This window comes from Balaenoptera borealis (assembly GCF_965194805.1).
Source record: "Balaenoptera borealis genome assembly, chromosome: 5".
In the NCBI taxonomy this organism is placed as follows: Eukaryota; Metazoa; Chordata; class Mammalia; order Artiodactyla; family Balaenopteridae; genus Balaenoptera; species Balaenoptera borealis.
Window position 1 is genome coordinate 83,622,118 of NC_138862.1, and position 14,904 is coordinate 83,637,021.

At 37.8% G+C, this 14,904-nt stretch overlaps 1 protein-coding gene across 7 annotated transcripts in view; it reads left to right on the forward strand.

Annotated features, from left to right (window-relative positions):
* Positions 1 to 14,904, forward strand: part of PARL (presenilin associated rhomboid like) — a 61,743-nt gene that overhangs the window by 43,983 nt on the left and 2,856 nt on the right. For 6 of the 7 annotated variants that reach the window (XM_082394172.1, XM_082394175.1, XM_082394174.1 and 3 more), the window contains 3 exons: positions 360 to 430; positions 13,713 to 13,814; positions 13,954 to 14,051. In XM_082394172.1, the coding sequence (XP_082250298.1) occupies positions 360 to 430; positions 13,713 to 13,814; positions 13,954 to 14,051 (271 nt within the window). The remainder of the gene's footprint in view (positions 1 to 359; positions 431 to 13,712; positions 13,815 to 13,953; positions 14,052 to 14,904) is intronic. The other variant, XM_082394173.1, reaches the window with a different exon arrangement.

A 14,904-nucleotide genomic window follows, 5' to 3' on the forward strand; every position in this document is an offset into this window, starting at 1 on the left:
ATATAGACTCCCTGGTCCCACTCCAGAGGTTCTGATTTAGTGTTTAGAGCGCAGTCCAGAGAATTCCCAGACAGTTGGTGAGTTTGGGAACTAGTCTTTCTTCATACAGTGTAGATGAGGAAAATGATAACTACAAGGTAAAGTGAATGACCCTACGTTACTCAGTAAGTGGTACGGTGGGTCAGACTTTGCTTTCCCTATAATATATCTGAAGCGACAGGCAGGATAAGTATTTATGCCTGCACCTTGTGGTGACCTGGGTAGAAACCCAACATTGTTAGTCTCTGTGGGGTGGAGGTCAGAAATGGAAGCCATTTTTATACCTCACTAAAATTACTGAAATGTGATTTATTTCTTAGGTGTTATTTCCAATTTCGTTAGTTATGTGTGTAAAGTTGCCACAGGAAGATATGGACCATCACTTGGTGCAGTAAGTATTTCTAACTAAAATTTTTCGCTTCATTTTGAAATAATTTTAGAATTACAAGAAAGTTGCAAAATTAGTACAAAGAGTTCCTATATACCCTTAACCCTACTATTAACTACAGAACCACAGTACAACTATCAACGCCAAAATATTAATATTTAAACAATACTATTAACTAATCTACATCTAATTTAGAATTTATACATTTGTAAAGCTTTGTAAATTTCAGGCTATTGCTTTTAACCACTGGTCATTTATATATACTTAACTGGCACAGAGTATATATCATGAGGAGTAGTCAAACTAGTGGATATGCAATCCCCAGAAACTGGAGAGCCTAATCTAGCATTGGAAAATTCTAAGGAATTAGAGATTTGAATCTGATACTGTGTCCTCCTCTTTAGTCAATATTTGAGTGCTATGCAGATTCGACTGCTAGGCACTGTACTTACTAGAGGCTGAGGATACATCCAGTGAGCAAGATATCAGAATTCCTGCCCTCAGTTATGTTCTGGATGATTTTAAAAAATTACAATTGTGTTTTCTTTTGAGTTTAATGACAGATTTCTAGGCACATGGAAATCTTTACATAATATTTCTTTAAAAACTACACATTCAATTTGTGCATAGTTAAATACACTTAAATGTATTCAATGCACTTCAATGTATTCAAATAGGGAATTTCACATTTAAAGAAACTGTAAGAAGGTTTAGTTTTGGAAAAGAATCCTTATGTAAAATAACCATTCCATAATTTGTGTGTTCCTCAGATTTGTGTCTACCTAATTTTCTCAATGAGGCCTGTATCTTGTCCTATGACCTTTATGCTTTCTTAACTTAATCCCCCTCCCATTTTTTTCTTCGTGGAATGTTTGTTTTCTATATAAAATTTGATGTCAATATAATTTATATATCTCAAATTCTACCTCATTTGCCAACTAAGCGCCTGTTTTGTGAAGGCAGTGAAGACCACTAGGATCAATCAGAAATGGTCTCTGACTTTCAAGTTTAGTCTAGTTGGGGAGAAAACATTATACACATCTAATATACACTGAAAGGGCTGAGTAGTCTCTAGAGGACATTGGGGGTTCTGAGGGTGGGAAGACTTTTCTCATTACTTCAGAGGATCTGGGAAGGCATTTTGATGTGCCCTCAGACAAATGGTATTCCCATTTTACAGATAGGAAACTGAAATTCATGAATAGAGTGTGGCGGCATGGCATTTGGAATTAGACTGAGTTTGAATCCCAGCTCTGCCACTTAGTCATGATTTCCAGGACTTATTACTTAACCTCTCTGAACCTGCTTCCCCATATAAAATGGGGATAACATACCTATTTCTCATTTGCAATGCAAGTGTGTTTAGAGTGCTTAGCATAGTAAGGAACATGTAGTAAGAAAGGTGGAAGTGGTGGTTTCTATTCAGTCATCAAAATCCTATAGAGCCATGGCAGGATAAAATTATTATCCTCAAATACTTTCATTCATTCTTGGTTAAAATGAAGGAAAACTAAATCACCAGGTATATGGTATTTTTAATGAGAAATCTGGAGAAAAAAATACTGTTAAAATTGTGATAGAAAATATAAAGTATTGGTCTTACTGCCTTTGAAAGATGAAGATTGTTAAAGAATATTTGTCAGTTATCAGTGGCACAAGGGAGCGAGAATACTGACTAGATTTTGGTAAGGAGTTTAGTTAGAGCTATGCATATCAATCTCATTTAAAAATTGAATTTCTTACTAGTTACTGGTTGTTATTATATTCATTCCCTGTGCTATACAGTATGACCTTGTTGTTTATCCTATATATAATAGTTTGCCTCTGCTAATCCCAAACTCCCATTCCTTCCCTCCCCTACCCTGCCTTCCCCTTGGCAACCACAAGTTTGTTCTCTGTATCTGTAAGTCCGTTTTTGTTTCATAGATATGTTGATCTGTATCATATTTTAGATTCCACATATAAGTTATATGATATTTGTCTTTCTCCTTCTGACTGACTTAGTATGATAATCGCTACGTCCATCCATGTTGCTGCAAATGGCATGATTTCATTCTTTTTGATGGCTGAGTAATATTCCAGTGTGTGTGTGTGTGTGTGTGTGTGTGTGTGTGTGTGTGTGTGTGTACACACCACATCTTTATCCATTCCCCTGTCGATGGACATTTAGGTTGTTGCCATGTCTTGGCTATTGTAAATAGTGCTGTTATGAACATAGTGGTGCATGTACCTTTTCGAATTAGTTTTGTCTGGGTGTGTGCCAAAGAGTGGGATTGCTGGATCATATGGCAACTCTATTTTTAGTTTTTTGAGGAACCTCCATACTGTTTTCCATAGTGGCTGCACCAATCTACATTCCCACCAACAGTATAAGAGGATTCCCTTTTCTCCACACCCTCTCCAGCATTTGTTGTTTGTAGACTTTTTAATGATGGCTTTATGACCGGTGTGAGGTGGTACCTCATTGTAGTTTTGATTTGCATTTCTCTAATAATTAACGATGTTGAGCATCTTTTCATGTGTCTATTGGCCATTTGTATTTCTCCTTTGAAGAAAAGTCTGTTTAGGTCTTCTGCCCATTTTTCGATTGGGTCGTTTTTTTGTTGTTGTTATTGAATAGTATGAGCTGTTTGTATATTTTGGAAATTAAGCCCTTGTCGGTCGCATCATTTGCAAATATTTTCTCCCATTCCTTAGGTTGTCTTTTCATTTTGTTTATGGTTTCCTTTGCTGTGCAAAAGCTTGTAAGTTTGATTAGGTCCCATTTGTTTATTTTTGTTTTTATTTCTATTGCCTTGGGAGCCTGACCTAAGAAAACATTGGTACGATTTATGTTAGAGAATGTTTTGCCTATGATCTCTTCTAGGAGTTTTATGGTATAATATCTTATGTTTAAGTCTTTAAGTCATTTTGAGTTTATTTCTGTGCATGGTGTGAGGGTGTGTTCTAACTTTATTGATTTACGTGCAGCTGTCCAACTTACCCAGCACCACTTGCTGAAGAGACTATCTTTTTCCCATGTTATATTCTTGCCTCCTTTGTTGAAGATTGACTGTAGGTTTGTGGATTTTTTTCTGGGCTTCCTGTTTTGTTCCATTGAGCTGTATGTCTCTTTTTGTGCCAATACTACACTGTTTTGATTTCTGTAGCTTTGTAGTACTGTCTGAAGTCTGGCAGGGTTATGTCTCCTGCTTTGTTCTTTTTCCTCAGGATTGCTTTGGCAATTCTGGGTCTTTTATGGTTGTATGTAAATTTTAGGATTATTTGTTCTAGTTCCGTGAAAAATGTCATGGGTAATTTGATAGGGATCAAATTAAATCTGTAGATTGCTTTGGGTAGTATTGCCATTTTAACAGTATTAATTCTTCCAGTCCAAGAACATGAGATATCTTTCCATTTCTTTGAATCATCTTTAATTTCCTCTATTAGTGTTTTGTAGTTCTCAGCATGTAAGTCTTTCACCTCCTTGGTGAGGTTTATTCCTAAGTCCTTTATTTATTTTTTTATGCAATTTTAAAAGGGATTGTTTGTTTACATTCCCTTTCTGATATTTCATTGTTATTGTAAAGAAATGCAACCAATTTCTGTTTGTTAATCTTGTATCCTGCTACATTGCTGAATTCGTTTATCAGTTCTAGTAGTTTTTGTGTGGAGTCTTTAGGGTTTTCTATATATAGTATCATGTCATCTACATATAATGACAGTTTTACCTCTTCCCTACCAATTTGAATACCTTTTATTTCTTGTCTGATTGCTGTGGCTAGGACTTCCAATACTATGTTGAAGAGAAGTGGTGAGAGTGGGCATCTTTGTCTTGTTCCAGATTTTAGCAGGAATGCTTTCAGCTTTTCACCATTGAGTATTATATTGGCTGTGGGTTTGTCATAAATACCTTTTATTATGTTGAGATATGTTCCCTCTATACTCATTTTTGTAAGGTTTTTATCACAAATGGGTGTTTAATTTTATCAAATGCTTTTTCTGCATCTATTGAGATGATCATGTGGTTTTTGTCCTTTCTTTTGTTGTGGTGGTGTATCACATTGGTTGATTTGCGTATGTTAAACCATCCTTGTGACCCTAGGATGAATCCAGTTTGGTCATGGTATATGACCTTTTTTATGTGTTGTTGGATTTGGTTTGCTAATATTTTGTTGAGAATTTTTGTGTCTGTATTCATCAAAGATATTGGCCTGTAATCTTCTTTTTTGGTAGTGTCTTTGTCTGGTTTTGGTATCAGGGTGATGGTGGCTTTATAGCATGTCTTTGGGAGTGTTCTTTCCTCTTAAGTCTTTTGGAAGAGTTTGAGAGGGAGCAGTACACGTTCTTCTCTGTATGTTTAGTAGAATTACCCAGTGAAGCCATCTGGTCCTGGACTTCTGTCTGCAGGGAGTTTTTTTTAGTTACAGATTCTATTTCATATCTAGTGATCTGTTCAAGTTATCTATTTCTTCTTGATTCAGGTTTGGTGGGCTGTATGTTTCTAAAAAGTTGTCCATTTCTTCTGGATTGTCAAGTTTGTTGGCATATAATCGTTCATAGTATTCTCTTATGGTTTTTTGTATTTCTGTGGTATCAGTTGTGATTTCTCCTCTTTCATATTTTGTTTATTTAGGTCTTCTTTCCTTTCTTCTTGGTGAACCTGGCCAGAGGTTTGTCAATTGTTTACCCTTTAAAAGAACCAGCTCTTGATTTTATTGGGTTTTGTCCTATTGTTTTTTTAATCTTTGTTTTATTTATTTCCTCTCTGATCTTTAATGTCTCCTTCCTTCTGCTGACTTTAGGTTTTTGTTCTTTTTCTAATTGTTTTAGGTGATGGGTTAGATTTGAGATTATTTGAGATTTTTTCATATCTTAAAGAAGGCCTGTATTGCTATGAACTTCCCTCTAAGGACTGCTTTTACTGCATCCCATAGATTTTTTATGGTTGTGTTTGTAAATAGTTTATCATAGGCTGAATTTGCTCACCAACATTATGATAACCTGCTTGCTGTAACTTCATTGATTTAACTTATCACTGGTCTAACTTGTACATAAACTGAATTCTTGTGCTTAGGAAAGTACCTTCAGTCTCTTTCTTACAAGGTTGTAAGTGAAATAAAATGATCACTAGTGCAGATTCATTTGGAATTCCATTTTGATTTATCTATAGTGTTCTGGAGTATATCTCTTTGTATAACTTTTTAGTGGCTGCTTCTGGGTACTACAGTCTATATATATCACTTACCACAGTCTACTGGTGGTATCATTTTACCAGTTTGAGTGAAGTGAGCCTTACCTTGCTTTTTGTCTGCATACCTTCCCCAAATTATAATCGTCTTAAATATTTCCTCTACATGCATTTAGAATATCACTGTTATAATTTTTGCTTCAACCATTAAACATAAGTTAGAAAATTCCAAGAGAGGAGAACAGTCTATTGTATTTACACCCAATTTTTACTTTTTCCATTGTTCTTTCTTTCTGATGTTCCAGGATTTCCTCCTTATATCATTTAATTGTTTAGAAAACTTCTCTTAGCCATTCCATAGCCACTAGCCAGTTAGGCCTGCTGGTGACAGATTCTCAAGTTTTTTTTCTGAGAATGTTTTGATTTCCCTTTCATTTTTTTTCTACCCTTCATTTCTGAAGGATATTTTCGTTGGATATAAAATTCCAGGCTGACAGTTCTTTCAGCAATTGAAAAATGTGCCACTTTTTTTGGCCTCCATAGTCTCTGAAGAGAAATTCTTTGTTGTTCAAATAGCTTTTCCCCTATAGGTAAGGTGTCATTTCTTTTACTACTTGCTAGACTTTTTCCTTTGTCTTTAGTTTCAGAAGTTTGACTATATGTCTTGTCATGGACATCTGTGTTTATCTTGTTTGTGGTTCACTAGGTTTCTTGAATCTATAGGTTTATGTCTTTTGGGAAATGTTCAGCCATTTCTTCAGATACTTTTTCAGCCTCACCCTTTTTCTTTTCTCCTTCTGGGACTCTGATGACATGATGTTAGATAGTTTGTTATTATCTCATGGGTCTCTGAAACTCCATTAACTTTTTTTAAAGACTGTTTTTCCTCTGTTGTTCAGATTGGGTGATTGCTATTCTGTCTCAAGGTAACTGATTATTTTCTGTCCTTTCCATTCTGCTCAAGCCATTCAGTGTTTTTATTTAGGTTATTGTATTTTTCATTCTAAAGTTTACATTGTTCTTGATATCTCCTATTTCTTTGAGCTTTTCTATTTCTGTGCTGTTTTTTACTTGTTTCAAGCATGTTTGTAATTGCTTGTTGAACCATTTTTATGATGGCTGTTTTAAAATGCTTGTTAGATAATTCTAACATCTGTGTCATCTTGATGTTGGTATCTATTAATTGTCTTTTCTCACTCAAGTTGAGATTTTTCTGGTTCTTGGTATGATGAGTGATTTTTATTTTTATTTTATTTATTTATTTGGCCACGCCTCACAGCTTGCAGGATCTTAGTTCCCTGACTAGGGATCGAACCTCGGCCGTGGCATTGAAAGTGCTGAGGCCTAACCACTGGACTACCAGGGAATTCCCTGATGAGTGATTTTTAAGTGGAACCTGGACATTTTGGATATTACGTTATGAGACTTTAATCTTAATTAAATCTACTGTTTAGCAGGCCACCTCTGACAGTGCTGTGATTGCTACTGCCAGGTGAGTGAGGCAGTCCAGGTTCCCCACTCAGTCTCCTTTGACACTGGTGGGGAAGAGCTCTTGTTGCTGCAGGGCAGGGAGTTTGGGCTCCTCAGGAGACCTCTACTGATACAGCCCTGGCTAGGAGGAGGAAGAGTGCCTTATTACTGCTGCCTGTGTGACCTCCACTGACACCACCCTGTCAGGGACGGTGGGACGCCTCATTACAGTCTGTAAGGCTGGAAGTCCAGGCTCTCCACTCAGCTTTTGCTGGTGGGGATCGGGCCACAGTTGTTTCTGTGGTGTTTGGCTGGAGTAAAGTGGTTATTGTCTAAAAGTTTTGTGTCTTGCTAGGCTATGCTTTCTTGGTCCTTTGGCTAGAGAGAGCATTTTTTGGTACAGGCCTATGTTGTCTGAGTTCATTGGTGTTTCCAGGTTGTGAGCTTCTCCAGAGCCCAGTCTGAGCAGCATGAGGCCAAAAGAAAACCCGGGGAACTCACCACTGTGTCATTCCTTGGATCCTAAGGTTCCTAGCTGGGCTGCTCTCCTTTCTCAGTCTTTTAGAGTCATCTTATATTTGTTTTACATATAATGCCCAGGGTTTTTAGCTATATGTAGCTTGTGGAAGCAGAAGGCCTCTTAGAGCAAATTCATTTAAAATTCATAGTGTTAAAAAAAATTTATATGATAGATACATGAAGATTATATATTGATAAAGAAAAATACTTAATGAAAATTGTTTATTTATGAAATAAATAAAAATATTATATGTGCATATTGATTACAAGTTCATAACCAGTATACATAAACAAATTATTAGGGGAGAATAAAAGATCTTTATCTCTAATCAAAGAACCAGACCTCTAGGGTCTACATGGGTTTGGGTTCATGAGTCCCTGAAATTATGTCTAAAATATGTATGAATTTTTCTGAGGAGGAAGGGTTCATTTTTATTATATTCTTAAAAAGCCTCCTACTAGAAAAGGTGAAAATAAAGAATCTCTGCATGGGGTATGCCAAACATTTGTCTAAAAAGCAAGTTGCAACTTATTCAGACACATAAATATATTTAAATCTGCGTAGATAAAGGTCACTTTGAGAAAATTTTAGAAGGATAATGGAACTGCGTCCTATCTTTAAAATAATATGATAAGTACAATAAATTATAGTCACAAAGAAACTGACTTTATATACACTACCAAATGTAAAATAGACAGCTAGTGGGAAGGAGCTGCATAGCACAGGGAGGTCAGCTCAGTGCTTTGTGTCCACCTAGAGGGGGGGGACAGGGAGGGTGGGAGGGAGACGCAAGAGGGAGGAGATATGGGGATGTATGTATATGTATAGATGATTCACTTTGTTATACAGCAGAAACTAACACACCATTGTAAAGCAATTATACTCCAGTAAAGATGTTAAAAAATAAAGTCAGAGGAAAAATGAAATTAAAATAAATAAAATTTAATAACAAAAAAACTGACTTTACATAGAAATGCACAGCTAATGAGAATTTTCTTTAATATTTAAATTTCTGTAATGAGTGCTTTAGATGGAGATAATCATCTATTTACCATATGATCTGGCCATTTCACCCCTAGGTGTTTACCCAAGAGAAATGAAAGAACACAAAGGGTTGTACACAGATGTTCACAGCTTTTTTGGTAACAGCCAAAACTAGAAAAAACTCAAATGTCCATCAGGTGAATGAATATACATATTATGGTATAACCATACAATGGAATGTTATTCACCCATGTAAGGGAATAAATTATTGATACAACCACATGGGTGAATTTCAAAATAACTATACAGAGTAAAGGAAGCCAGACAACAACAAAATGGAGTATATGCTGTGTGATTCCATCAATATAAAACTCAAAGTGAATCTATCTTAACAAAGTAGAGAAGTTGTAGCCTAGGAATGGGGGAGGAGCAGGAGGGACGCACTGCAGAGGAGCACCAGGGAACTTTTGGGGATGATGAACTTTTTGGCCACACTCATAATCTTGAGTGTGGCCATGGTTTCATAGGTATTTATATGTCAAAACTTAATTATAAACTTTAAACATGTGCAGTTTTTTGTATGTCACTTATACTTCAGTAAACCCAACTTTTATTTTTTATGTTTAAAGACTTGGGAGTCCTTTGTACTATTCCTGCAAACTTTTCTGTAAGATTTAAATTATTTCAAAATAGGATGTTTAAAAAACACCTAAGAGAAAAATTTCTAAAAGGTGCTCCTATAATTGACTCTGATGGCCCCTATAATTAAAAGGAAAGGTCCCTACTTTTTTATATTAAAAAGGCTATTTCTGGAATATAGCATCTACCTCTCTTAATCGCCAACTGTCTAGGGTCTTCGGTGTGAAGAGTTGCTTCAGAATAAAGGATTATCTTACATTTTAGGAGTTACTAAAACTTTAAAGACTTATGAGTCCCAGGCATCCCCGAAGTCCGCAGCCCTTTAATATATGCTTGCCAGTCAGCCTAAACAGGGAAACCAGCTCATGCTGCATTCCTAGGAACGGGTTGGGGAAGCTACAAGGTGGAAGGACAGCATTAATATTCCTCAGAAGGAGAACCTAAGACATGAGTTCAGGCAAGTGGACAAAGACAACCCAGGGCTTAGGCTAAAAAAAATGAAAGAACAAGGAAACAAAGTCAGCTACATATTAAAAGGGATAGGCTGGGTGTTGGAGATACATGTTAATTTTGCAGCGGAGGTTAGGAGTCAGAGTTCTGTAGTCTCTATTTAAGATCAGCTGTCTGTTATTGTATATTTACCAAACTGGCTCCTATATAAGTCTGCAATAGTAACACACGAGGTTCTTCAGAAATCCTGACTTCCCTTCACAGGGCAATCGCTGCCTTGTGAAGACACACACACATGCACACACAGCCTCCATAATTTGTTCACTCTTTTGCTGGTTTCCCCACTCCATGTCCTTAATGTATCACAGCAGCTTTCAAGGAAGGATATCAGCACTACCTCAGAAGATGGGATTCCCCACAAAACTTGCTGGGTCATGGTTCCTCTAGGGGTGCAACATGTTATACTGGCCAAATTTATATTTGTTCTGAAAGATTTGTTTTGGCTAGAACTTCAACATCTGCCACTATAAGCTACCAGCATATACTGTATTAAGCAGAGTGGATGTCAGTGTCACTGAGAATTTGAAAGTCAGAGTAAAGAGTAATAACCGTTCACCTTTCAGGCTTTAAGATGTGCAACTTGAATATCCTAGATTTTTAAATAAAACCTAAAAATTCAACTCAACAAAACCCAGAAGAAATCAAGTTGAGACCTTATTTTCTGAGAGAAAAAAACCAATAAAATTATACTTTTCCCCAAAATGAAACAAATATAATTTGGTTAGCTGAATTGAAAGAAGAGCACTAAAATCCTGTACCCTCTAAATTGCTTCTCCATAGATGATTATATTCTCCATCTAAAGTCCTCATTTACAGAAATTTAAATATTAAAGAAAATTCTCATTAGCTGTGCATTTCTATGTAAAGCCAGTTTCTTTGTGACTATAACTTATTGTACTTATTATACATTATTTTAACCATAGGAAGCAGTTCCATTTTCCTTCTAAAATTTTCTCCAAGTGACCTTTACCTACACAAATTTAAACATACATGTGTCTGAATAAATTGCAACTTGCTTTATTTTTTTAAATGACATTTTATTTTTTTATGTTTTGGTCGTATCATGTGGCTTGCGGGATCTTAGTTCCCCAGCCAGGGATTGAACCTGGGCCCCAGGCAGTGGAAGTGCAGAGTCCTAACCACTGGACCACCAGGGAATTCCCACAACTTGCTTTTTAGACAAATGTTTAGCCTACCCCATGCAGAGATTCTTTATTTTCACCGTTTTTAGTCAGAGGCTTTTAATGAAAATGGACCCCCTTTTTAAAAAATGGCTGTGGAAATGGTCCAGCTTTTAGGAGACCAAAGAGACATGGCAACTAAATGCAATACGTGGGGAAAAACAGCTGCAAGGGCATTAGTGGAGCAATTGATAAAACTGGAATATGTTTATAGATTAAATGAAAGTATAATATATCAGTATAAAATTTCTTGAAATTGAGAACTGTATTGTAGGATATATAAAGATATTCAAGTTCTTAGGAAATATACACTGAAGTATTTAGGGGTAAAAGGGTATGACATATGCAGCCTACTCTCAAATGGTTCAGGAAAAAAAGTACGGATATAAAGAAAAAATGATAAGTGAAATGTGGCAGAATGTTAAAAATTGGTGAGTTTGGTTCAGGAGTATTTTGGAATTTTTTTCAAAGTGAAACAGACCTAAATGTAAAACCTAAAATAAAAACTTACAGAAGAAAACATAGGAAAAAACTCTTTGTGACCTCATTTTAGGCAAAGATTTCGTAGTTGAGAGACCAAAAAGCACAAATTAATAAATCAGACTTCAGGCTTCCCTGGTGGCGCAGTGGTTGAGAATCTGCCTGCTAATGCAGGGGACACGGGTTCGAGCCCTGGTCTGGGAAGATCCCACATGCCACGGAGCAGCTGGGCCCGTGAGCCACAACTACTGAGCCTGCGCGTCTGGAGCCTGTGCCCCGCAATGGGAGGGGCTGCGATAGTGAAAGGCCCACGCACCGCGATGAAGAGCGGTCCCCGCACCACGATGAAGAGTGGCCCCCACTTGCCGTAACTAGAGAAAGCCCTCGCACGAACCGAAGACCCAACACAGCCAAAAATAAATAAATAAATAAATAAATAAATAAATAAATGAAGTAGCTATAAAATTAAAAAAAAAATAAAAAAATAAATAAATCAGACTCCATGTAAGTTAAAAACTTACACTTCTAAAGATACTGTTAAAAGACAAGATACATGCTAAAAGAAAATATTTGCATGTCAGAAGTCTGACAAAGGACTTGTGTCCAGACTATATAAAGAAAAATTCAAAAAGAATGGGCAGAAGGTTTGAACAGACACTTCAAAGAAGATGTATGGATAGCAAATAAGCAAATGAAAAGATGAACATCATTAGTTGTTAGGAAAATGAAAATAAAAACCACACTGAGGTATCACTATAAACCTATATTACAGATTTAAAAGACTGACCATACCAAGTGTTGGTGAGGATGTGGAGGAACTGGAAATCTCATACACTGCTGGTAGGAAAGTAAAACACTAAAACCACTTTGGAAAACAGTTTGGCAGTTGCTGTGCTTCCCCATCATAACTGATTATATTTTGTGGTTTTTACTCATTTATGTCTTTCATGCCAGTCTGTAAGCTCCATTAAGGCAGGGACTGTCCATTTTGTTCCCCTCCGTATCCCCAACATCTAGCATAGTGCCTGGTAGGACTCAAGTATTTGAATGAATGATTATCGTGAGATTTAATGTAAACAAGGGATTATGATCCAATTTCTCAAGTATTGTATCATTTAGAGGAATTAGGAACACGTGTAACATTAAGAAAGTTTAGTTAAATTATCATAATTTATCCAGGAGATATTTCATAGCCATTATCAATTTAAATTATGAAGGTTATGTAGCAATGTGGAAAAACACAATAGACGATAATACTATACAGCAGTTATAATTTCAATTATAACAAGAAATGGTTGACTTACTGGTCATAAGGTTTTTAAGTTTTGATTTTTATTCTCAAATACAAGGCTGTTGGGGAAAGTGCTTCTCAAGCAGGCGGATGCATGTGTGTCCCTGGGAGGATGCTGTGGGGGGGGGGGGTCATGCAGAGCCATGGGATAAATTTGGCATGCTTTCCTGGAGCAGAACATTTGTCAAACGTTTTAAGGAAAATGTTTAGTGTTATAATGAAGTAGGATACAAATTTCACGTGATTTATGGTAAAGCATTAAATTTGGGAGAAATTCCACACATGTTGGTTTCTTTGGGCAAATTCATGCTCACTCTCTGGTTCGAGGAGTTTTTGTTTTTGTTTTTTTTTAAATTTTATTTATTTATTTATTTGGTTGTGTTGGGTGTTCATTGCTGCACGTGGGCTTTCTCTAGTTGCAGCGACTGGGGGCTACTCTTCATCGCGGTGCGCGGGCTTCTCATTGTGGTGGCTTCTCTTGTTGTGGAGCACAGGCTCTAGGCGCACGGGCTTCAGTAGTTGTGGCACACGGGCTCAGTAGTTGTGGCTTACGGGCTCTAGAGCGCAGGCTTAGTAGTTACAGCGCACGGGCTTAGTTGCTCCGCGCATGTGGAATCTTCTGGACCAGGGCTCGAACCCATGTCCCCTGCATTGGCAGGCAGATTCTTAACAACTGCGTCACCAGGGAAGTCCCTCGAGGAATTTTGTTGAAGTTTGAGAAGTCCTTTTTTAGTCATTAAATGAAATGATGCATGTGACACACATAACTGTCCCTGAAGTTCATTAACTGCTGACATGCTGGTTGTTACATCTTATTGCCTGTAGTTCAGTCCTTGCCAGGTGGTTACCGTATCACGGACTTGGAGTCCCTTTGCCTGATATTTTGTACGTTAGTAATGGAAAGCTTTTTAACTTTGTGCTCACCTAGAAATGTGTGGCTTGTAAGCTTTCTGGAAAAAGTATTTCTACGTTAGACATTGTAGTCACTAAGCAGTTGCACAATGAGAGTTTCACTTTTTCCCCAATGTGTTAATTTGCAGTCGGGCGCAATCATGACTGTCCTTGCAGCTGTCTGCACTAAGATCCCAGAAGGGAGGCTCGCCATTATCTTCCTTCCAATGTTCACGTTCACGGCAGGGAATGTGAGTATTTTTATGAAGTGAAGTGCTGGGGACAGTGGTGATATTTTTACATTGACTGAATTCTTGTCCTTAAATTAGAAATGTCAATGCTGGAGGAATCAAAGTTGTATCAGTTCTGTTCTCTTTTGCTGGCTTTCAGGCCCTAAAAGCCATTATTGCCATGGATACAGCAGGAATGATCCTGGGATGGAAATTTTTTGATCATGCTGCACATCTTGGGGGAGCTCTCTTTGGAATGTAAGTTTGAGTATGATTGACTGTTACACTGCTTTCTCAGCTCATCTCCCTCCCCCCACTCCTAAGGAAGGCAGAATAAGGCAGTTACTTCTGTGATGGAAGCAGGGCAGGTGGGGTTGGGAGGGCAAGGAAATCGCAACATGGTTTGCTTTGGTCTTGAGCAGCTTCACCATATGAGATGGGAATGTGAGACTGTTGGCCCTGCCCCTGCCTCGGTCATTTGTAGAGGGAGACCATCTGTGCCTTTACCCTCCCCTTAACCTCAAGTCACCTGAACTCATGACTGTCAAAATTCCTAGTCCTTCTTGGAGGCTGTTGCCCAGCCCCCTAGTCTGTGCTCTATTCCTTTCCCCACTCTCAAGCCACATCTCCCCTGCCCAGTCCCTACCCTGCTCCCCTACCTGGCTACCACTGACCTCACCAGTGCTGGGCAGACACCCTGAGTGGGGGGAACTGGTCCTCTGCTTGCGATGAGTGTGCAGGTGCCTGCTGCATGACTGGAGTATAGGCCAGATGTCATAAACTCGTGTTGACTACTTATTGAGCATCTGTTATGTTGCAGGCACTGAGCTAGTTACCTTGCGTTATATAATTATTACCTCTGTTTCACTGATGGAAACTGAGGCTCAGAAGTGATCTTCCCCAGGTCAGACAGCTCTTTTAAGTAGCAGAGCAGAGATTTAAACCCAGATCCAAAGCCCTCCCCACCTCTGTCACACCACAGTGATTACAGTTACCTTGTGGTTACAAGATCTCCCACTTGTGCTTCAGGCAGTGGACTCTTGCCTAAAACATAGTAGTGCTGTAGCGACACCGTCATAGGACTTCCTCAGGGCTCCTGGAGTCCATCTGA